This window comes from Vulpes lagopus, chromosome 10 (genome assembly GCF_018345385.1).
Source record: "Vulpes lagopus strain Blue_001 chromosome 10, ASM1834538v1, whole genome shotgun sequence".
NCBI lineage: Eukaryota > Metazoa > Chordata > Mammalia > Carnivora > Canidae > Vulpes > Vulpes lagopus.
This window is the reverse complement of record NC_054833.1, coordinates 39,194,299-39,219,430: the sequence shown is the minus strand read 5'-3', so window position 1 is coordinate 39,219,430 and position 25,132 is coordinate 39,194,299. Positions and strand designations below refer to the sequence as shown.

Sequence of the window (25,132 nt, the reverse complement as noted above, 5' to 3'; positions counted from 1 at the left end):
CAGCATATAACCTTTTGGGATTGTTCCTTTTCCACTTAGCATAATTCGTGGAGAGTGACCTAAATTGTTACATGTATCAGTAGTTTGTGCCTTTTTATTGCTTATTAGCAAATAAGCCTTTTTATTGCTTATGTGCTATATATGTATCACAGTTTACTTAACCATTCACTTCTTGAGGAACATCTGGATCGATTCTAGTTTGGGTTATTACAAATGACATACATATGAATATTCTTGTATAGATTTTTTTTTTTTTGGATAGAAGTTTTCATTCCCCTGGGATAAATACCCAGGAGTACAAATAGCTGAGCAGTATGGTAATTGCATATTTAGTTTTATAAGAAACTACCATACTCTTTTTTAAAATGGCCATACCATTTTACATTCCCATGAGCAATAAATGGGTGATCCAGTTTTTCTACAGCATTCTCTTGCTAGCATTTGGCATTTGGTATATTTTTATGTTTTAGCCATTCTAATAGGTTTATAATATCTCATGATTTTAATTTTCATTTCCCTGATGGTTAAAGATCTTGAATATGTTTTCAAGTGCTTATTTGTATCTGTAAAACCTCTAGTGAAATATCTCTCTGGTTTTTGCCCATGGTTTTGAGTGGATTGTTTCCTTACTATTGAGTTTTAAAGCTCTTTATATATTCTAGACACTAGTTCTTTGTTGGATATATGGTTTGCAAATATTTTCTGTTAGTATGAGGCTTGTCTTTTTGTTTTTTCATATGATTTCATATAGAACAAAAATGTTTAATTTTGATGGGATCTGTTTACCAATTTTTCCTTTTATGAATTGTACTTTAAGTGTCAAGAACTCTTTGCCTAGATACAGAAGATTTTCTAGTATTTTTTTCTAAAATTTTTGTAGTTTTACATTGTACATTTAAATCTGTAATCCATTTAGAGGTAATTTTTGTGCCAGCTGAAAAGTTTAAGCTAAAGTTCATTTTTTTGACCTTCAGTTGTCTAGTTTTACAGCAGTATTTGTTGAAAAACCTGTCTTGCCTCATTCCATTGCTTTGTACCTTTTAACAAAATTTGGAGTATATTTGTGTGGATATATATCTGGGTTTTCTATTCTATATCAGTGACTTATGTGTCTGCAGTCTCACAAGTACACATTGTTTTATACCTATATAATAAGCTTTCGTATCCTATAGAATGATTCTTTCAACTTTATTCTTCAAGAATATTTGAGTTATCCTAGGACCTTTGCCCTTCTATATATATTTTAGACTAAGCTTGTCTCTGTCTACAAAAAATCTTGCTGAGATTTTGATAGGAATTTCATTAAACCTATAGATCAGTTTGGGGAAGATTGACGTATTTACTATATTGGATCTTCCAATGCATGAACACAGTATGTCTCCTCATTTATTTAGGCCTTTTTAATTTCTTCCATCGGCATTTTGTAATTTTCAACATACAAGTCTTATAAATCTTTCATTAGATTTACACCTGAATATTTCATGTCATTTGCAAATACAGAAATTTTATTTATGCCTTTCCAATCTATATGACCTTTTTCTTTTTCTTACCTTATTGCAGTGGCTAGAACTTCCAGTACTGTGTTGCATACGAGTGGTAAGAGTGGACATCCTTGCTTTCCTCCCAATCTTAGGGAAAAGCATTCAGTCTTTTACCACTAAGTATAATGTTAGCTGTGGATTTTTCATAGATGCCTTTTATCAGTTGAAGCAGTTCCTCTCTATTTCTAACATGCTGAGGATTTTTTATCATAAATGGATGTCAGATTTTTTCCAAATGCTTTTTCTGTGTTAGTATGATTTCTTTTTGTTAACTTATTGATATGGAGCTATATTGATTTTCAAACATTGAGCTGGCATTACATATGTAGAATAAATTACTCTTTATCATGGTGTATATTTCTTTTTATACATTGTTGGATTTGGTTTGCTAATATTTTGTTGAGGATTTTTGTGTTTTAGGTTATGAGAGAAATTAGAATGTAGTATTCTTTAAAAAAAAAAAAAAAGAAAAACAACCTGTATTTTATGTGCTTTTAGTATCAGGGTAACACTGGCTTCCTAAAATAAGTTGGTAAGTGTTCCCTCCTCTTCTGTTTTCTGGTAAAGATTGTGTATAATTAGTATTAATTCTTTTTGGTCACTTAAAAAATTCTTTTAAATTTTCATTGTAGTAAAATACACATAACATAATTTACCATCTTAACCTTTTTAAAAAATTGTGATAAAATGTACATAATGTAAAATCTATCTTTTTTTTAAATCTACTATCTTAATCATCTTAAAGTGCAGTTTGGTAATGTTAAAATATACATTACATTGTTGTACAGCAAATCTCCAACATTTTTCATTTTATAAAACTGAAACTCCATACCCATTAAATATCACCTCCCCATTACCCACTCTCTCCAACCCCATGGGATCACTTTTAAATTATTCTACTTTCTGTCTCTGTGAATTTGACTATTCTAGAGACCTTATATAAGTAAAATCATACAATATTTGTGTTTTGTGACTATTTCACTTAGCATAATGTCCTCCTAGCTCATCCATATTGTAGCATGTGACAGGATTTACTTTTTTAAAAAAGTTGGATATTTTGTATGTATAGACCACTTTTTTTTTTTTTAACCATTCATCCATCAACAGACATTTGGGTTGTTTCTACTTCATGGCTATTACAAATAATTCTGCTGTGAATATGGGTATGCAGATACTACTTCAAGATCCAGCTTTTCAATTCTTTGAATCCTAGAAATGGGATTGCTGGATCCTATGGTAATTTTCTTTTTAATTTTTGAAGAATCACTCTACTGTTTATGTCCATAGTGGTTGTATCATTTTAGTCACACCAGCAATTCCAACTTCTCCACCAGCCAACACTTATTTTGTGTGTGTGTGTGGCGGGGGGAGGGTATTTATTTTTTGATGTAACCATCCTAATGGATGTGACGTATTTCATTGTTGTTTTGATTTGTATTTCTTTGATGAGCAGTGATGTTAAACATCTTTTCATATGTTTGTCGGCCATTTGTATGCCATCTTTGGAAAAAATGTCTATTCAAATCATTTGCCTATTTTTAAATCAATCTTTTTTAATTTTTTGACACAGAGCTGAAGGGATTGCTTATATATTTTGCATATTAACTCAGATATATGACTTGCAAATATTTTCTCCCAATATTATGTAGGTTCTTTTTCTCTGTTCATCGTAGCCTTTGATGTGCACAAATGTTTAAGTTTGATATAGTCGCATTTGTCTTGCTTTTGTTGCCTGTGCTTTTGGTGTAATATCCAAGAAATAATTGGCAAAGCCAATGTCAATGAAACTTTTCTCATTCTAGCAATTTTATAGTTTTGGATTGTACATGTAAGTCTTTAATGTATTTTTACTTAATTTTTGTATAGGGTTAAGATAAGTATCCACTTTCACTTTATTGCATGTGGGTATCAAATTTCCGGCACTGTTAAAGAAACTGTCCTTTTTCTATTGAGTGGTCTTGGCACCTTTATTGAAGATCATTTGACCATGTACATGTGGTTTTATTTCTGGCCTGCTGTGTTGCATTGGTCTATATGTCTATATTTAATGCCAGCACCAAACTATTTTGATTACTGTAGCTTTGTAACATGTTTTGAAGTAAGGGAGTGAGTCTTCCAACTTCATTCTTCCTTTTCAAAATTTTTTGGCTATTCAGGGTCCTTTGACCTTTCATTCGAATTTGAGAATGATTTTTTGTTTTTCTGCAAAAAAAAAATGCTGTTGAAATTTTGATAATAATTGCATTGAATCTGTATATTACTTTGAATAGTATAACTTCTTGATAATATTAAGTATTTTAATCCATGAACATGGAATCTATTTTCATTTATTTGTGTTTAATTTCTTTCAGCAATGTTTTGTAGTTTTCAGTGGTATTTTCCTTTTTAAAATATGCCATTTTGATTTCCACTATCTTTATTATTTCCTTCCTTTTGCTTAACTTTCTCTTCTTTTTCTAGTTTTTAAGGTAGCAATGTAGATTGTTGATTTGAGATCTTTCCTAATAAACACTTAGTGCTTTAAATTTCATTCACAGCACTGTTGGCATCCCACATGTTTTGATATGTTCTATTTCAATTTTCATTCAGTTCATTGCTCTTAAAAAAGTATTTCATGTGAATCTTCCTCTTTGACTTACAGATTATTTAGAAGTTTAATTTCCAAGTATTTAGGAATTTTCCTAAATTGTTATCTTTTTGTTACTGATTTCTACCTTGGTTCCATATGGTCATACTCTGGGTAACAGCAATTCTTTTAAATTTGTTAATCTTATGGCTTATCTTGGTGATTATGTTAAAAAAATGTATTCTGTTGTTGTTGGATATAGAATGCCTTATATGTCAATTATATACTGTTGATTGTTTTGTATCTAATAGCTCTGTCATTTCCTGAAAAAGAGATATAGGCAGCCTTTTGAGTCTGCTTTCTTTTGCTTAGCGTGATGTATGATATTCATCTATCTTGTATGTATCACTAGTGAGATTCTTTTAACTGCTCAAGAATATTCTTTTTCTTAATTTTATTTTTTTAAGTAGGCTCCAAGCCCAACATAGGGCTTGAATTCACAATCCTGAGATTAAGAACCACATGCTTTACTTATTAAGCTACCTATAGGCACCACTAGTATTCTTTTATATAGATGTAATATAGTTACATTCATCAGCTGAAAGTACATTTGGAGTGTTTCCATTTTTTCTATTTTTGGCAATTTATTAAGAAACTGTGATAAATAGTCACAGATTTCTGTGTGAATATTAGTTCTTATTTCTCTTGGGTAAATACCAAGAAGTGAAATTGCTAAGTCACATGGAAAGTGTATATTTAACTTACCAAGCTGTTTTCCAAAGTCGTACACCATTTTGCTTTCCCACCAGCAACATGTGAAAGTTCCTGTTACTCCACATCCTAATCATTACTTGGTATTTTTAGGTTTTTTGCTTTTGCTGTTTTTTTTTTTAAATTTTTGTTTCATTTCTTTAATTTTAGCCATTTTAATAAATGTATAGTGGGTATCTCATTGTGGTTTTAATTTGCACTTCCCTAATGACTAATAATGTTGAACATACTCTTAAGAGCCTTTTTGGCCATTCAAATACCTTTTTTGGTGAAGTATCTGTTAAAATCTTTTGCCCATTTTTGTAGTAGGTTTTTTATTTTCTTATATTGGATTTTGAGAGTTCATTATAATACTCCAGGTATATATCTCTTACCAGATATGTGTTTTGTAAATTTTTTTCTCAGTCTGGATTGTCATTTCATTCTTTCAATAGTTTTTCAAAAGTAGAAGTTTTAAATTTTGGTAACATTGACTTTACTGGTTTTCTTTCCTTTATGGATCATGCTTTTAGTGTGATATCTAAGAAATTTTTGACTAATCCAAGATCACAGAGATTTTCATGTATGTTTTTTTCTAGACATTTTATAGGTTTGTTTTCTGTTTAAGCTTTTGATTCATTTGAGCTAACTTTTGTATATAATGTAAGGTATGAATTTCTTTTGTTTTAACTTTGGCATATGAGTCTCAATTGTTCTAGCAGCATTTATTGATAAGACTATCCTTTCTCTATTGAATTGGTTTTACACTTTTGTGGAAAATGAGTTAATCATATAGGCAGACTCTACTTCTGGATTCTGTGTTCTTTTCCATTGATTTATGTGTCTGTCCTTTCTCAGTATCATATTGTCTTGATTCCTGTCACTTTACAGGAAGTCTTGAAAATCAGGTTGTGTGGGTCCTCCAACATTGATCTTTTCAGTTATTTTGGCTATTGTAGTTTCTTTGCCTTTTTATATAAATATTAGGATAAGCTTGTTGAACTATAGAAAAAAAATTCTGCTGGTGTTTTGATTGTCATGTGAAATGTGTAGGACCATTTGAATAGGATTGACATCTTAATAATATTGAGTCTTTCTATTCATGAACCAGTATATCTCATTTATTTAAGTCTTATTTGATTTCTTTCGGAAGTTGGTGTTTTGTATTTTTCTACGTGTAAATCCTGCTCATATTTTTGTTACATTTGTACTTAAGGATTTCATGTATCTCAGTCCTGTTATAAATAGTACTTTAATTTTTTTTTTCAATTTTCAGTTGTTCATTGCTAGATACAGAAGTACATGGGATTTTGATATATTGACCTATATTCTGCAAACTTGCTAATCAACTTATTACTTCTAGTAGTTCTTTTGTAGATTAAAGACAATCATGTTGTCTTGAGACACAGTGTATATTTTCTCTTCCTTTTTTTTTTTTAAGATTTTATTTATTTGAGAGAGAGGGAACATGAGCAGGGTGGGGCACAGGGGAGAGGCAGAGGGAGAAAGGGAGAAGCAGACCCTGAGCAGGGAGTCTGATGTGGGGCTCGATCCCAGGATCCTGGGTCATGACCTGAACTAAAAGCAGACACTTAACCAACTGAGCCACCAGGCACCCCATATGTATTCTCTTCCAGTCTATATTACTTTTTAATTTTTCTTTTTTTCCTTTCTCATTCTTTTTCTGCATCTGTTGGAAAATTTATGTGATTTTTCTCATTTAGTGTGTCCATTATATTTGCTGTTTTTTTGTTTTTTAATGTTTAACCAGCCTTAAATTTCCGGGATAAATCTCACTTGGTTATAATGTATTATCTTCTTTGTACATTGGTGGATTTCATTTGCTAATATTTTGTTGATGATTTTTGCATCTGTTCATGTGGGATATTGATTTATAATTTTCTTGCAGTGTCTTTCTCATTTTAATACTGGGATAGCACTAGCCTCATAAAATGAGTTTGTGAGTTTTTGTTTCTCTTTTCTAAAAATGTTTGTATAGTGTTAATATTCTTTCTTAAATATTTTGTAGAATTTTGTCAGTGAAGCCACCTGTGCCTGGTGTTTTCTTTGCTGGAAGTTTTAACTATGATTAAATTGATTTCATAGGTACAAGAATTCAAGTTATCTGTTCCTTTTGAATAAGCTTTGGTAGTTTGTGTCTTTACAGGAATTCATCCATTTCATCTCAGTTATTGAATTTACAGGCATATTCATAATATTCACTTACTATAAACCTTTAAAGTCTATATGGTCTGTAGTGATGTTCTTTGATTCAATCCTGATATTGTATCTTCTTTTCTTGATAAGTTTGGTGACAGGTTTATCAGATTTGCTTATCTTAAGATCCAGATTTGGGGGATGCCTAGGTGTCTCAGTCAATTAAGCATCCAGCTCTTGATTTCAGCTCATATCATGATCTCAGGGTCATGGGATCAAGCCTGGGTTGGGCTCCATGCAGAGTCTGCTGGGGATTCTCTCCCTCTGCTCCTCCCCATTGCTTGGATGAATGCACATGTGCACTCTCGCTCTTGCTCTCACTCTCTCTCTCTAAATAAGTACCTAAAATCTTTTCTTAAAAATTCAGATTTGGGTCTCATTGGTTTTCTTTTTCTTTTTTTCCTGCATTTTATTTCACTGATTTCTGCTCATATTTTTATTATATCTTTTCTCGCTTTGGGTTTAATTTTATCATCTTTTTCTGGCACCTTAAGGTAGGAGCTTAGATCATTGATTTAAGACCTTTCTTCTTTCTCTTATAAACATTTAATTATATAGATTTCCTTCTGAGCACTGCATTAGTTACATTATATCTTTTTTGTATATTCCATTTTCATTTTTATTGAATTCAGAATATTTTCTAATTTCCCTTGTAACTTTCTCTTTGACCTACTACTACAGTTATTTAAAGTGTGTTGTGTATTTCTCAAATACTTGGAGATTTTCCAGCTTAATTTCTCGTCATAGAAAGATAACATACTTTGTATTACTTTAATTCTTTTAAACCTATTGAGATATGTTTTTGGCCTAGAATATGGTCTATTTTGGTCAATACTCTATACATACTAGAAAAAAATGTGTGTTCTAATGTTGTTGAGAAGTATATATATAGAAGTTTTATAAACACTAGTTCAAGTTATTAGTATTCAGATGTTTTATATTGTTAACAGTATTTTGTTTTGTTGGTCTATCAGTTATTGAGAAAGGAGTGTTGTGTTTTCCAGCTGTAATTGTGAACTTGTTTATTTTTACTTTCAGTTCTATTGGTATTTGCTTCATTATCTTGATACACACTGAAGATTGTTATGTCTTTCTGTTCAATTTTAGCTTTCCCTGTATAATAGTTTTGCAGTTGTCTCTAAGTAGCTCTCTAGACTCTTGTCCCACAGTAATTGCAGTTAGTACATATCTAGTCACTTAGGCAGCAAGTGATTTGATGCAATTCCTGGTGGTAGAGCTATCTTTTTCCTTCTTTTATCTAGACTCTTTGCTCTAAAGAGGTAGCCCTAGGCAGTGGATCTACAGCAGTTTTTTGCATTATCTTATGTCCAGCCTCACAGCCCTTCAACCCTACCCCTGCTTCATGCAGTGAACCTGACTCTCTCCATGGAGTACTTTTAATCTCCTTTCCTAAACTGGACTTTAGCTCCTGACTGCCACTACCTATTTTGGATTTGGAGTCCAGTGGTTCTGTGGTTTTAGTTGTATGCTTTGTATTTCTTTTCTGTGTCTGATCTGTAGAAATGTAGAATATTATTTTTGAGCCTGGGCTATGTCTTCTTGGAATTCGGCCTTTCATATTTTATCCATTTTACACTATGTTTGGAGCAGAAGTATATTAAACTGTGAATTTATGGAGTCATTTTGATCAAAGTCCTAATCATACTGATAAATTTAGATCCGAATAATTCTTTTAACTTCAGTGTAGTATTTTATTACACGAATAGGTCACATTCTGTTTATCCATTCACTAGGTAATTTTGACAGCACTTGAATTTAAGAAATAATGAGTTCAAACAAATTCTATGACTTAAGCTTTGATGAAAAATAGTATGAAAAATACTAAGTTCAGCTCAAGATACTTTGCTATGTATGAAAGGTGAGAATAAATATTTTGGAAGTAGATGAAATACGGAAGCTTGAAGAAGACAAGTGGGGAAACATCTATGGCTTAAGCTAAATAAGACAATGAGATCTGTGATAGAAGATCATAAAGAGAAAAGGGAAGAGAATCCAGGAAGGAATCTTGAGAACTATCCAAGTGTACAAGGGTAGATGGTCAAAAGAGGAATTAGAACCTGTAAGGATATATTGAAACGGGACATTTGAAATGTAGAAAGGAGAAGAGAATTTCTAGAACAGTGTTCATTACTCTAGCAAACCATTAAAGTGATGAGAACTAAGACAGAATGATGATCTGAGAACAAGACCTGAATTCTAACTTCCACCTTCTACTCATTAGCTATTAGATTTTTGGGTTAACAAATCAGTCCCAATTACTATTTCTGTAAAATATGTAATAGGTGATCTCTAAGGTCCTTTCTGTGTCTAAGAAGTGATGTTTATGTATTTTGATAATAGGGTATTGGTGACGTTGAGAAAACTGTTTCAGTAGTATATGAAAACCCACTTGTAGAATGTTAAGGAGATTTCTTTGGTATGCCATGTCAGAATAAGAGGAAGCATACCATAGCCAGAGAGGTTAAACAACAGCAATTAGATGTTTGGAAAATATTTTGAGTGCTTCGTAATACCTTGGGAAATGAATGTTTTTCATACTTTACCATCAGAGATATTTCATGTTTTATTGGTCACATTCCTTAAAGAGAGAGATGTAGATATTAGGGATTTATTTTGGAGTAAGATAGCCTTATTTTAAAATAAAGACTCCAGTTAACTCAATATGAGTCTGCATTTGAGGAACAATAGATTAACAGAATTGTTACCTTAAAAGTACTGCATAGGCCACGTTTGAGTATACCCCTAGGAAGTTGTAAGGGCTAGATACTGATCATCCCATTGCAGTATATGCACATGCACACAATGTAAATCCCATCATTTTGCTCTAGGATGTTCCTTGAGATTCTAACTATACCTTTTATGGAAATGGAAACATGAAGTCCAAATATGGAAGCTTTCTGATACATAAAAAGCTCCTGGTCTAAGCTTATTTTAGTTTTCCAGTTTCTTAAATATTTTTGTTATTTACTGTTTATATTATTTAGTTTATAAGACTACTCAGAGCTGAGAATGAATTAGCCTTTGTCTCCATCCATCTTTGAGTTTTAGGTTTTATTCTAAATTCACTCTCAGACTAAGATTTATGGTAGGAAACTGCAGTCTAAGTAGTATGTCAAGTCTTCATTTATTCTAGAGTCATAGACCTGTGACTGAATTGTGAGTGAGGAAATGCTCTCAGGTATCTTAGGAATCAAGAATGAAAATGGGCTGTAGGAAGAAGGGCATACCTCTCTCAGTCTGTCATGCTACTGAAATCTGCTCATATGTCTATCATATTAGGCAGGTATGCCACAGCACCTCATGTATGAAGGCTTGCCTGTGTTCATTTTACCAGTAGCCTGCTTTCTAACTACTTGTGATACATAGACCCCTAAAATTAGAAGAAGCTCTTCTGTCAAGAGGAGTTTTTCTTTAATAGGAAGAAAAAAAACACAATGCCAGTTTGCCTATGGTAATGTTTTCACAAGGTTCCACTTAGCATTCTGTTTCCACTTAACATTCTTAGTTGCAGGCAGCCCAGGTGGCTCAGCGGTTTAGTGCCACCATCAGCCCAGGGTGTGCTCCTGGAGACACAGGATCGAGTCCCATGTCAGGCTTCCAGCATGGAGCCTGCTTCTCCCTCTGCCTGTGTCTCTGCCTCTGTTTCTCTCTGTGTTTCTCATGAATAAATAAATAAAATCTTTTTTAAAAAATTTCTCAGTTGCTTATGTGGTCATGTTGATCTTTATGCCGTATGTAGTAAATTTGGTTCCTCTTGTGATTGGTCATTTTCTGTTATAAGATTATGGTGGAACAGTGTTAATATCCTCAGTCAGTACTTCTATACTCAATCAGTACTTCCATACGATAGTAATTATATAATAATCAGATAGAAGTAATGATTAAGAATACTAATATAAATTGAGATTGTCTTAAAGAATGCTTAGTCATCAGAAACCATTTACCACTTAAGACTATAGCTTTGGGGGTGATGATAAAAGCTCAGATAACACCAAGTTTGCAGTGATAGTTCAGTTTGGATAGACTGTTGAATAATGAATAAAATACCCAAATTGGAACACTAGGAAGAAATTGGTTTCTGAAATATACTGGACAATGTAGTAGAATCATGATTTCTTATATTTACTGATTTGCCCTGCTTAAAAACAACCCAAAATAAGAAAATGGGGATTAAACATATTATCTTCAAATCATACTTTCATATGTTTTAGGGGGACCTGGGTGGCTTAGTAGTTTAAATGTCTGACTCTTGATTTCAACTGAGATCATGATCTTGGGGTCATGAGATTGGGTGCCCCCCATGAGAATCTACTTAAGATTCTCTCTCTCCTCCTGTCCTTCTGCTCCTCCCCACCCTCTTAAAAAGAAATCATACTTTTTACTTATGTAACTTTTAGGGGAGCGTATTTGGTGTTTTCCTTCATTTTTATAGAATAAATTAGAGAAAAATCCAAAACCTTTATCCATATACAAAAGATAAGTGGCTTTACCTGCAAGTTAAAAACAAACATTGATTTTAAGATTTAAACAAGTGGAAAGGCAGGTGCAGAAGTGATAATGTGTAAGATACAAAATAAGGATGCAAAGTTATGAAGGAACCAAATAATGAAGGGCCTTTTTTAGTCACTTAGTTTTCTATATTGCTGTAACGAATTACCCTAAACTTAGTGATTTAAAACAATAGCTACTTGTTATGTCATAGTTTCTGTGGGTCAGAAGTGAGGGCACAATGTGGCTTACCTGGGTTCTCTGCTTAGGTTCTCACAAGGCCAAAATCAAGGGTTTATAGCAAGGATGTGTCTGTTCCTGGAGGCTCTGGTGAAGAATGAGCTTGCAGGCTCACTCAGGATGGTGGGAGAATTCTATTCCTTCTCAGGCTTTCCATGTGGCCACCTTCATCTTCAAGCCAGCAACGACATATCAAGTTCCCTCATGCTTGGAATCTCTCGGATATCCTCCTCTGCTGCTGCCTAAAGGAACTTCTCTGCTTTTAGCAATTCATAGGATTAGATGAGGCCCATTCAGTGAATTCTCCTGTCTTAAGGTAAACAGTGCAGAATAACAATATGACCTTGAGACTAGCACCAGGGGATAAATATTGTGGGGGAAAAATTCTGCCTTCCACAGCCATGATAGAGTTCAGGCTTTATTCTGACAGGCTCGCTATATTGAGAAGAAAGGGATTTCTTATGGAGAATAGGTGCTTACAGAAATTTTTGGAAGGGCTGTGTCTCTAGGATGGCCTTTAGGATGGTACCACAGAACTGGCCCACCAATGGTACTGCTGCCTCTGGTGGAATCAGAGGAGAAACTCAAGAAGCTGCTGTCTCTGGTGCTGGATCACACCCTGGGGTGTTCAGTAAACTGCTGCCAGGGCTGTTGACTCCAGGAACACAGTGTTTGAACTGCAATTTGGTAATGAGGGAGCCTGTACCCAAACTGGGCCCACACCATCTACTAGATCCATTATATTTGTCCCCAGGGCTGCTGAATGTCTACACTTTCCCAGTCTTAGAAGTTCAGGAAGAAGGCATTCCAGAGGAGGCTGGAATAGATGCTGAAGTGGCTCATCCACAGAATGTTCTAGCACTTCAGGTTCTTAATGATACTGATACAAGAGAGCTTGGTTCTTGTCTCGAATCTCATTGACAACAGAGTGAGCAAAGTGTTAGAGGTTTTCTTTCTTTCTTTTTTAATTTTTATTTTTTATTTTTTATTTTTCTTTTTTAATTTTTATTTATTTATGATAGTCACACAGAGAGAGAGAGAGAGAGGCAGAGACATAGGCAGAGGGAGAAGCAGGCTCCATGCACCAGGAGCCCAACGTGGGATTCGATTCCGGGTCTCCAGTATCGCGCCCTGGGTCAAAGGCAGGCGCTAAACCGCTGCGCCACCCAGGGATCCCCTGTTAGAGGTTTTCTTAAGCAGAGATAGAAAGCTCTTAAAAGCAAGAGGGGCCCCACAGGGTTGCCACTGAGGGCTTTTATAGTCTGTCTTTTATAGGAAACAGACAAGGGAACTTGGTTAATTTCTTGTCAGTATCAGGGTGTTTGTAATTTTCAGGTCTATAGTTAGAACAAACATGGTGGACTTGTGACAAACAAGATGTTTGTAAATATCATGAGCACAAACAAAGGTGTTCCCTTCTCTCTGGTTAATATCTCCTCCATAATATTTCTCTACATCTGGGGTGTCTGTGAACCCAGTAGCCATTTAAGGGGAATACTCCCTAACAATTTGGAGCTAGGGAGCCAGGTTTATTTCTGTTTTTACTGTCTTAGCTCTGTTTCCTTGGGATGGGTAGGAGCCTGAATCTGGGGTCTTTTGGTGTCCTTCGGGTTTATGGGAGCCCACAGATTCCTGGACGCCTGACTGGGTATTTCCCTTATCTTTCCTTGCCTAGCCCCACCCACCCCTAACTCATCCTTACATCAACATGACTTGAATTTATGAGACAAGTGGGCAAGACAAGTGCACATAGATTCAGGAAGTATTTAGGAATCAAATTGTTAGGACATGGCAGTTGATTGAATGGGAAAGGGGTAGGAAGGAATCAGGATGACTGTCCAGTTACCAGCTGGGATGAGTAGGTAGTTTGTGGTGCCATTTACTGACATAAGAAAGACCGGAAGAAAAGATGATTGGCAAGAGACAATGAATTATTTCAGGATGTGTTGATTTTTAGAAAACTGTTGGATCTTAGTGTCCTAATTTTAGGTCACTTAATTTATAGGTCATTTAATTTGTAGATGGACTTAGCCAGTTGTAGCCAGTAGGCTAATTTCTGCCCATGGGTCATAATTTTGTGTACAAATATGTTTACAGTTGAGATTAATTTCGTTGGCCATAGTGTCAAGTATAAATAAGTCTAGGATTATATAATTATTATTGTAAATTTTTTTATATTTAAATAGATTTAGGGTTTACCACTACTTCTTTAATATCACTGTTGATCAGTGTTTTTCTTTTTTAGAAGGACACATGGGGCCCTATTTCCTAAGTTCTTCCTGTTTGAGAATAGTTACCTTTTAAATTTATTTCTGAACCTAAACTTGGCAAGGTGTAATACTCCTGGGTCATGCCCTCCAACTTGTTTTTTGGTCAGCAATGACATTGTTTTGCTCCTCAATTTGTTTCACTGTCTCTGCGATCTTTCTTTTTATCTCATTCTGTATATTATTTGTCATTGAGCTCTTGTTTTATTATTATTCATGCACTTAAGAGTTCTAAATCTCTTGCTTCCAATTGTGTTTTCTTTCAGTTTGAGTCTGTTTTTGCCTTTTACCTACTCTGTGTTTCTTTTACTCCTTTTGCTGTGGTGTATGCCTTGTTGCCATTTTGTGTCTTCTTGTTTATGCTTAAAAGTGGGGACCTCTCTCCAGGCCATGTCTTTACTGAAACGCAGTATAAGTAAACTCTCCTTGACCCCCTTCACCATTGTTTCTTTTGTCTCTCCTAGGCAGAGTTTGAGAGTGGGGCTGTTACAGTTCTAATTTTCTGTAGTCTGAAGAGAAACCATCTCTGGAGTTGGGTTCAGCTTTTATCTGACCCTGTGTGTTCTGCTGTTTTTTCTGAGATTTTGTTAAATTATCAGAGCCTAGTTTCACTTGTTTGAAGGCATATACTAGGAGATAGGGGTAGGGAAAGATACCTTTAGAGTTTGAATCATTTCACTTTTTTAATTTGGAGCCTTGGAAAATTTCAAGTGCTGGTATTTTTGTTTTTTGTTTCTTTGGGCTTATTTTGGTTTGGTTTGATTTGCTGGCCTTTGCTGAGATCCTGACATCCAGGCCGTGGGACAGAGAGGCTTCTAGTCTCCCAAGTGTTTCCTCAGCCTTCCTTCTGGCTTGCTCCTTAACCATTAGCCCAATTTTCCCAAACTCGGAGGCGTTAGTACACTCAGGAGTGTACTCTTTAGCTTCTTTTCCCATAATGGATGCTGGTGGTTGGATTAGGATCTTTGCGTAGCAGAACCATATAGTACACAGCTGGTTCCTTTTATAAAAGCCTATCGCAGTAAGGTTATTCCCTCCCTTCTTATGTTAATCATTGCTGGTGATATTTTTATCCTTTTAAAAACTACCCTGGTTCTTGACACAAGTTCTGGGAGAAGATTCGTAGTCTGTTTCATCATGCCACCATCTTTTCCACGAAGTTCTAAATAGATTTCAATAAATTATTTTCTAGAGGAATATGTCTGTTTTAATAATGTGAATTTCAGAATAGGAATGTAATGCTGATATTCTTTATTTGTATCGGAACTTAGTTTTTACAAAGTACTTATTCATCTATTGTTTTCTATAATTCTCTTGACTGTTTTATAAGGTAGAAAGGGCAGACTTTTTAATCCCAGGTTTACTAATAAGGAAACTGAGGTACAAAGGGATTGAGCTGAAAAGTCACACAGCTAATTATAAGATGGAGTGAAGACGCTGAAGTCAGATCTCCTGACTCCAAAGCCAGTACTGTTTTACCATATCCTGTTACCCCCTTTGATGAAAATTATTACCGCCATCCTTACCTTCACACATCTTACCATGTCTTTAATACCTACCAACCTCATAACATTGATTTAACTGAGCTAAAGCTAAAAGTAGAGTGGGGGAATAGTCTTACATGACCATTGCATTCTGATCCTGATCAGTAGGTCTTGGGTATAGTAAAGCTGATACCAGATCTTCATAGTTTTTTTCTTTCTCTGATTTGTAGAAAACTGTTCCACTTCCTCAGTAAAATCAGACCTAGATTCTGCAAGGCTGGCATTGGAGACAGGATTTACCGCAGGGGAAATTTCACCTTGTGGGCCCTAGTTTCACCTCTAAAACTCACTTTTCTCTTTATTCCTGCCTCAATCAAGGAACTTTATTCCTCATTTGCCACTTTCTACTTTTTCACAAAAATGTGTTTTTTTCTTAACATTTATGTATTTATTTTAGAGAGAGTGGGGGCAGGGGAGAGCACAGGGGAAGGGGGCAGAGGGAGACAGAGAGTCTCAAGCAGACTCCCCACTAATCATGGAGCCCAACACAGAGTTCAGTCTCACAGCCCTGAGACCATGACCTGCGATCATGACCTGGGCCAAAATCTAGAGTCAGATGCTCAGCCAACTGAGCCACCCAGGCACCACACAAGAGTGTATTCTTGACTCTTCTACAAAGTCCTTGTATGACAGCCAATGAGACGACCCTGGAATATTCAAACAAAGCATCAGTGAAAAGGCTGGATTAACAGCTCGCATACAACTAGATTTTTTGTTGTCATTTGTAAGTTGTCTTCTCTGGTGGTCAGAAACTGGCCTCCTTCCATCTTCTCATCTGTTACCAAGCAACACATGCTTAGATATATGCTCTTCTTGATGGTGACACCCAAGAAAGCAAGTTCTTGTGATTTTACTTCTCTCTATAATCCTTGTAGTGTCTACTTTTCTAGGTTGTCCTTTCCTCCCCAAGTCTATTCTTCTATAATGATGAATAACAGGCATGGTGACCGTCTTTAGGGCAAATTCTCCTATCCACAAGGATGTGGTTTTACTGTGGCCTCAGAAGGGCAACTGTAGCAAATCACAGATTACACAAATAGTTCACCAGGTAGATGGATAGATGGAGATGATATTAGAACAGGGTTGTAGCAATCTAGTTTTCTTGTAGTTCATGTGCTAGTGGCTTAAGCTGACACTGTTTTCTTATCCTTCTAGGTATCATGAACTGATTACAAAATACGGGAAGTTGGAGCCTTTGGCAGAAGTGGACCTCAGACCCCAGAGCAGTGCGAAAGTAGAAGTCCACTTTAATGACCAGGTGGAAGAAATGAGCATTCGTCTGGACCAAACAGTTGCAGAACTAAAGAAACAATTAAAAACTCTAGTGCAGTTACCCACAAGCAACATGCTTCTCTACTATTTTGACCATGAAGCACCCTTTGGCCCAGAGGAAATGAAGTACAGCTCTCGGGCACTGCATTCTTTTGGCATTAGGGATGGAGATAAAATTTATGTGGAATCCAAAACAAAATAACCTCTACCAGCCTTGTAAAAACACCTACATAAGGACTTCTTGCAGGGCATTTGTTTCCAACGTGGTTTTCTTTAGGAGGGAGAAGGTGGTTTTTGTTTTGTTTTGTTTTGTTTTGTTTTGTTTTGTTTGGGTTTCGGGGGGTTTTGTATATTTTTCCCCCTAGGATGGGTAGGGGGCTGTTTTTGGCATTTTCTACCACAGAGTTCTTCAGCTCAGCCAGCAGAATTGGCCACATCTCCAGTCCACGTGCCCTCCCTCATGAAAGATGACCAAGAAATCACCGATTTCGTACTGTGTTCACTGGGATGTGTCTACCGCTTGGTTATCGTGACCATTTAGGTTTACTTGTGAAGAAAGCATGAACAGTGTGTCCCCCCTCAGAAGGGTAACTTGTAGGAGTTCAATCAGGAGCAGGGATCTTTACGGGAAGGGCCAGTTTTTCCATTTCCCCTCCCTCTCTCCCTCCTTTCCTGTTTTGGTTCAGTTTTTCATGTTGACTTGTGTTGGCACGTTTACCTAACAGTTTTATTCTGTCCATAAGTAACTTCTCCTTTCTCAGTGTGGGCAGTTTTTTTCATTTCTCCCTTTTGAAATAATTTAATGTTTTAAGCATTTTTCGACCTGATTCTGAACTCAGGTGTTCAGTTAGAACCTGTAACTCTGTTAGGATCTTGAAGAGGAGCGGATGGAGAGTTAGAACTCCAGGAAACCTCGCTGCTGTTCTGGCAGCCCAAGGCAGAGCAGCCTGGTCCCTTTGGAAGTCATGGTGTCCATTTCAGTGTTGCGCACACATGACGCCCACCCTTACTTCCATAAAATGAAATGTGTCACATTCCACAGTTCTTTTTATTTTTGCTAATTGATGATATTTCCTCATATCTAGCTATCTCTCATCACCTTAAACCATTGGGAATAGAGGCCTGACTTTATGAAGAATCCAGTAGAGATGGATAAACGTGCTGGGAGAGTTGGGAATTAGCTAACAGGCTTTCCATGGTGTGTGTGAGGGGGGTCAAGAGAGAGAAAAGTCAGGCCGTCCAGGAGAGGAGTGTCGGGACTTTCCTGCCTGTGTCGTCACTTGAAGCCCTGGCTCTTGCACTTTGCATTAAAAGTGGGAAATTTTAATCAAAGAGAGTTTTGATTCCCAGTTCCTCCCTGGAATTCTGTGATGTCGTAATTGGGCGGTTCTTTTTGTTTCACATTTCAACTTAGCTGCCCTCACAGAAGAACAACGCTGCCTAATCTATGAGTAAAGTCTAAGTGTCAAAACTTCAGAATTGCCTCCAAGTCATACTTTCTGCAGACACATATTTAAAGCACTAGTTCCCCACCTGCCCTGGAATCTTTACGTTTGTTCTTTTTAGTCCTTTGTTAATCAGGGTGACCCCTTTGTTTGGTAGACGTTTCTCTTGGTCCACTGTGTTTGCAGATGGGAGACTCGGGGAAGACGGCATCACTAAGGGCAGACGATGTGCACGTGAAGTATTTTCAGAGAATGTAATCGTTATCGGATTACATTTGGCCTTTTGACCTTTGTTATGTGATTCCACCGCTCCTACAAAAGTCTTTAATTTCTTATGAAATTTTTAGATGACTCATAAATTCTTCACATCTGCAGAGTTGTGATTATTATCGCTACTTTTTAAAATTTCTCCTATGCCATAACAGCAGATGTTTATTCTCTTAATGCACTTCAGGTTCAGTATCTATAAAGCCTTTGACCCAGGCCTCCTGAGTCAAGTCAACATTCACCGTAACATTAAAGGTAGAAACCAAAGGGTTTGAGAAAGATGAATGAAGCCCATTCTCCTTCTGTCGCAGACTTTATCTTTCAAAATCACAAGAATGAGCAATGGTGATCCAGTCTGGGTATAGACAAGAATAATTATTTTGCAATCACATCCTCCTGACAGATTTTTGGAAGTGGGAAAAAAAAAAGCGTGGCAACAGTGTCATGAAGATAAAAACCGTGGGTGCTTTGTGTATGTGTGCATGAGTGCAGACGAGTTTGAGAGAGAAACAGTGTAATTGAGCCCGCCGCTTTTGTCAGCCTGGGAAACAGATGCACTCTTATTTTTCGAGGTTGTATTGACCCCTGACTGTCCCACAGCAGAAGGCAGAGCAAACACTTACGTTGTGCTTTAATCATAAGTGGAATGGTCACAATAAGATATTTTATATATGACAAAGTTTTATGAAATGCTTTTTTTACTATTAGAGACCTGTTCCTTCTGTTCGACAGAATACAGTGTCCATCAACTGCAGGCATAATTCCTCTATTATACAGTTGCATGTCAGGGGAACTTCTCATCTAATTCAGTGGATGTGGGTATTTTTAGGGCATTGTAATTGATGGTTTTAATAATTGCCGAACAATTTTTGATTGAGACAAAATCTAATGCAATTACCGGTCTTTTAGAGCTACAGAACAGAAGTAAAAGAGAAAAGCTATTTGAGCATGCGTACTTGTAGATTTATTTGGGCGGCTGGGTAAAGATGCTGCTTTTGAAATAAAATTGGTGCTGTGTAGACACTTGTAACCCAAATTATTTTTATAACAGGCCAAAAAGAAGGAGACAAGAGACCATGGACCTTTTGAGTCTAAAAGTTATGCCTAATCGGTGGCAGCAGCAGCTTCTCTATATTTTAATATTGACTTTATTCACATGCAGCAAGAGCCTATTACCGGCATTTATGAGGCAAAATGCTGTCAGAGCCAGTATTACGGATATGTTGCTGCAGGCACAGTGTATAGAACATATCTTTTCTAAAATAGAAATTCTTTCAGTTGAGAAAAAAAGGAAAGGAGTAATAGAAGAAAGCCAGTTCAAAACCAAGGGATCCTCCGTTCCCGCATGTGGCTACTGAAGCCACGACAGAAATCAATTTTTGAAGTTGAATTGTTGAAATAGCTCAGATTGCTTTACAGGAGAAAAAAAAAAAAAAGTTCAGAGTCCTGTGTCTTCTTTTGTTGTTGTTATTATTAAAAGTTTCTCTTGTTTCTGCAACCTATTGCCACCATGACCATGAATACATAAGAAAGCAGTGGATATTCTACACCTTTTGGTGAAAATAAGCCCAAAACAGGAGCTACGTGTAAGAGAGCCACATGTTATGATGATCTGTTTTAAATTTTGTTCACTTAGAGAAATGCGAGTTCAGTTCTCGCCCAACCTTTCATCTATGTTGCTAAGAGCAGCGGTGTCCCTACCACAGAGCACTGACCCCCATTCCAGGCACACCGGTGATGGCTCTTACTAGTGCATGCGTGAGCGTGACTTGCTCCATGGCGAATGCTAGGCTCTAGGGCATACAAAACAGGAATACAAAATAATAGATTGTTCTAAGCAATGTCATTTCTGTTTATGAATTTGATTTTTCCCTTCATTTCATGTTAGATTGAAAACGCAAACAAACTGCTTTCAAGTACACCCAGAAGCTATCTGTGTTACCAGATGTGTTGTGAACACTCTATTTTTCATAGGTGCTTCCTTAATATATGTCCATTGTAGTGATGGAGAGGGACTGGGATCTCTCAGGCTCTTTACTTGCCAGTTGTCTCCTACAGCTAATGGAAATATATATTTTATTTTAGAATATAATTTAAACATGAAGGTCTATTCTTTGCACTTTTTATTAATACATATATATATATATAGATAATCTTTAAAAAAAATTAAAAATCCAAGTCCACTTTCTCTTTGTGTTCTGATTTTTTTTCTGGAGGTCTGGGGTCAAGATCTGTGATTTATTCTTATATAGCCAAAGGTTGACATCACTGCTGTGGTTGAGTCCTCTGGGGAGTTGGCTGAAGCTGAGAAGAATTTGACCATTTCACACAATTTCATTGGAATTTTGCCAGTTAGAAATGAAAACTGCAAAAAGATTCATAGGAAACATGTCATTGCTTTTGTGTTAGCAAATTTTTATACTTCTAACATGTTCTTCATACTCCCTTTTTATCCTCTTAAGGATAAAGACCTCCCTTTGAGGTACTTGGCATCCTCTTTTTTGAGTAAGGATGAAAACCTCAATTTGATGTACTTAAAATTTACATTTTTTTCAAGTGACACTTTTTTGCCTTTTGAAAATAATTTTCTGTAAGAATTGGAGTTTGGGACACTTGAATCCTACCCACTTATCAATAATTTCTTGGTAAGATGTAATGAGTTAACCTTATATCAAGAATGAAGTTCCAAGAACTGTACTTTATTTCTGTAATTAGAAGACCGAATCTATTAACTTCTCTCTCAGTGTTCCAGAAGGATGTATCATGATCTGTTTAAATATTTCTTCCCCTTACTCAAATTTCAGGGTATACTTTTAAATTCTACGCCAAATGCTGTTTAGTTAGTATTTATTATGACCTTCTCTCAGGATATTTGCAAGGTAGACCTATGTCAAGACATCCAGTATCCATTGGGCTGGAAGATACTATGATTCCCACTGGTTACTAGAATGCATGTAAATGAAGAAGGTTACCTTTCAAGAAATGAAGTCACATGTTTCTTTCCAACTCTCCCCTGGGAAGGAAGTTATCTTCAACTTAGAAATTCAGAGCTTAAATTTAGTCATATAACTTTTAAAACCCATATAGGTCGTTTCATCTACTTATAACTTTTTTTTTAAGATTTTTAAATTTATTCATCAGAGAGAGAAGCGGGCTCTTTGCCAACCAGGGAACCCAAACAAGGCGGGACCCGATCCCAGGACCCTGAGATCATGATCTGAGCTGAAGGCAGATGCTTAACGTTTTGAGCCACCCAGGTGTCCCCATCTACTTTTAACTTTCTAATGTCACCAGGGTTTAGGAATGGAGTTAATCCATGGAAAAAAATAGCATATCATACTGTAACTCCTTAAGATAATAATTTTTTATTCCTTCAAAAATTTTAGACTAACATTGGAAATCTTGAGCTTTATTTTAACAAACATTAAAATATTGAAATATGTATATTTGCATGTATATATGAATATATGAATATACTACACATGGGAGGTTCTTGTGCTGGCTTCCCACCTTACTCTGAACTAAAGAGAACAACACAACTGGGTTTTTTTACTAATACAGTTTAGCATTATTCTGCTGAGTCAGTGGCATTTTTACAACTATATTTCAAAACACTGAAATGCTGACCTAAATAGTAATTGATCCCTACAGATCAACCTGAAGAAATCAGGTTTGTTTGTTTGTTTGTTTGAAGATTTTATTTTAATTTATTTGACACCACAAGCAGGGGGAGCAGGCTCCCTGCTGAGCAGGGAACCTGATGTGGGGCTCTATCCCAGGACCCTGGAATCATGACCTGAGCTGAAGGCAGATGCCCAACCGGCTGAGCCACCAGGCACCCCAGGAAATCAGTTCTTAAAATAAGAATTTCTAATAACTGTTTAATGTTTTGTCTTACCACTTTTCTTCAAGGCAGTTTCAGCACCGGAATAGTTTGCTTGCACTCTATTTGAAGGCACGCATATTAAAGGGGGAGCAACAAACTCATAACCCAGGGGGAAGGAGAGCCATAAGTGGATAGAGGTGCTGGTTGTATGACTCATTGCCAGGGGTCCGAGCTTACAATGTTTGTTTCTCACGTTTCTTCTAAACACTAATAATGAGCATTTATTTTCAACCAGGACCCGTTCTAAATGCTCTACCTTATATTAAACCCATTTGGTCTTCATGACGTCCCTATGAGGTTTGCACTTGCTATCCCAATCTTCTTCCTAGTGAAGAGACTGAGATACAGAGAGGTTAAGTAACTTGCCAAAAGTCACACAGTTGGTTAACAGAGCCAGGATTCAAACCCAAGGAATTTGGCTGTGGAGTCCATGCATTTACAACAGCTAGTATGTAATATTTGCTGCTAAAGTTCTCCATAACCCTCCACACATGCTCACACACATACCCGTTTATTGTCAGTCTTTATGTTTCATTAAAACGAGATGTTCCTCTATCCATTTGCTAAATTGATTTGCTCTATAACAAAATCACCGATGTGGCTGATGGCTCTAAATCCAAATTGGAATTTATCCTCATGCCACTCCCAGGATTGTGAGATTATAGTTGATATGTACCTGTTGTCCTCACTGCTCCTCTGAAGTGCCACTTGGACACTTGTGATGGGTGCTTTTGACAAAAATACATGAGCCAATAATATGATGCAAGAAAACTGAGAATTTGGTTTTTAACCTGAGGACATTACACAGTCTTAAAACTTTGTTTCAGTAAAACAGTCAAAAGGTGAGAGGTCACTCAGTTTGGACTCAGACTTCTATCAAAGAGGCAACAGTGTTTAAGTAGATTTAAAATGGGTGTTTATAGAGGGAAAACGGTTTTATAACTGACTGCAACCTGTTGCAAGGGTTTCGTTATGAGAAGGCATGAGGCTGTCACTGCTCATTGTTCCTCCTTAAAATGTAAGTGAGAACCCTGTGAATAATATAAATATTGCCGACAAAATAGAGAAGACAGGCTATCTATTATGGTCTGCAAGATCTAGATCTGCCAAAAAATTACAATGCAATTTCAGTTTGTCAAGTCTCACACAGACTCTCCATCCCTGAATGCTTTGTAGTCACTGTAAGTAATACAATTAAGGTGTTAAGTAAGTGGGAATAAGAAGAGGCAGACATCAAAAAATAGAGACTTAAGAGGAAAAAAATGTTTACCGAAATATCTGATATAGTTGAGGGCAGATGTAAGCTTTACTCAGCTATTAAAGAGGGGAGACAGGATGTTATGAATTGCTTTGGTTGTGTTAAAATTTCATTTGGCTTGAATTTCAATTTGTTTGCAAAAAGAAGTCTCTTCAAAAACCATTTATTTTCTGCATAGAAAACATTCACATGGTTCAAAAATCAAACAACGTAAAGATGTTATACATTGCAAAACCCTACCCTAAGTCCCTGTACTTCATCTTTTATTAGTTTCTTAAGTGTCTTTCCAGAGTATACACAAATAATAGCAAATAATATATATTGTTCCACTTCTATACAGCAAAGTTAGCATATTATACGCTAACATGCACCTTGCTTTTTTTCATGTAAAATATGTCTTGGAGATCTCTCTATAGCAGTACATAGGGAATCACGCTGTCCTTGGTTTGCAGTACAATATATAATATTCCATTTATAGACATAATTTATAATTTTGCTTGAACCTTACTGATAGACATTCGAGTTTTTCTTCTCCCTCCATTTCTCTCTCTCCCTCCATCCCAATCCCCCTCTCTTTTATTTACTATTTTCAATTTGCTGCAGTAAACAGCATATGTTCTTTTACATATTTGAAATGAGTCTGTAGAATACATTTTTCAAAGTGGGATCGCTGGATCAAAAGGTCAAAGGGTTTGTAATTTTGGTAGATATTGCCAAATTGTTCTGCGTGACAGATACATCAAAAGAACATTTTCTCCTGACTTTATTTGTCGCATCCCTGCAAAGTTAAAGACTTTACTGGTCTTGTTCTTGATATGTGATTCCTGGTTTGTGCAGCTAAGATAGGGTTCTTCCCAATTAGGCATGCAAAGCTAGGCACTTAAATTCAACACATTACAGATTTTCATGAGCCACGCATATCGTCTATCTTCTGAGCCATCTTTCCTCTGGAATCTAATTTTTAATCATTGGTGAGATTTCACCTCTGCAGGAGAAGGTATATGTATTATTTATCCTTAACAATGTATGAGCATTTGTTTCAGCTGAGTGCTCTTGAAAAGTGATGGATTAATAGCCCTGAAACCCTCTGCTTATTGTCTATGGGAAGCTTTGATCAGAGCTGCTTCTTACAGATCAGTGAAATTCTTCTAGAAGAACTACTTGGTACTATGTGGTGTATAGGGAATATAGTGTGTCTGCCCGCCATCCTCTTTCAAGCTTTATTGCTAATGTGCTGGCAAGAATGTTAGAATAATGCCAATTATAAACCTTTTTGGTTATACAGGTCTCCTTAGAATTTACCACTCAAACTCCCTGGCTAGATACAGATACTAAAGTTGCTTTCAGAAACATCTTTAAGTGCTTATTTA

General features: G+C 36.2%; 1 protein-coding gene across 2 annotated transcripts in view; it reads left to right on the top strand.

The window, feature by feature from the left end:
- Positions 1-25,132, top strand: part of LOC121499988 (tubulin-specific chaperone cofactor E-like protein) — a 157,661-nt gene that overhangs the window by 52,033 nt on the left and 80,496 nt on the right. Inside the window, exon 8 of one of the 2 annotated variants that reach the window (XM_041771328.1) lies at positions 16,790-20,806. The exons of the other annotated variant lie outside the window; for it this stretch is intronic. Within the exon in view, the coding sequence (XP_041627262.1) occupies positions 16,790-17,108 (319 nt within the window). The 3' untranslated portion in view covers positions 17,109-20,806. Of the gene's footprint in view, positions 1-16,789; positions 20,807-25,132 lie in introns of those variants that run through there. 2 annotated transcript variants of the gene reach the window in all.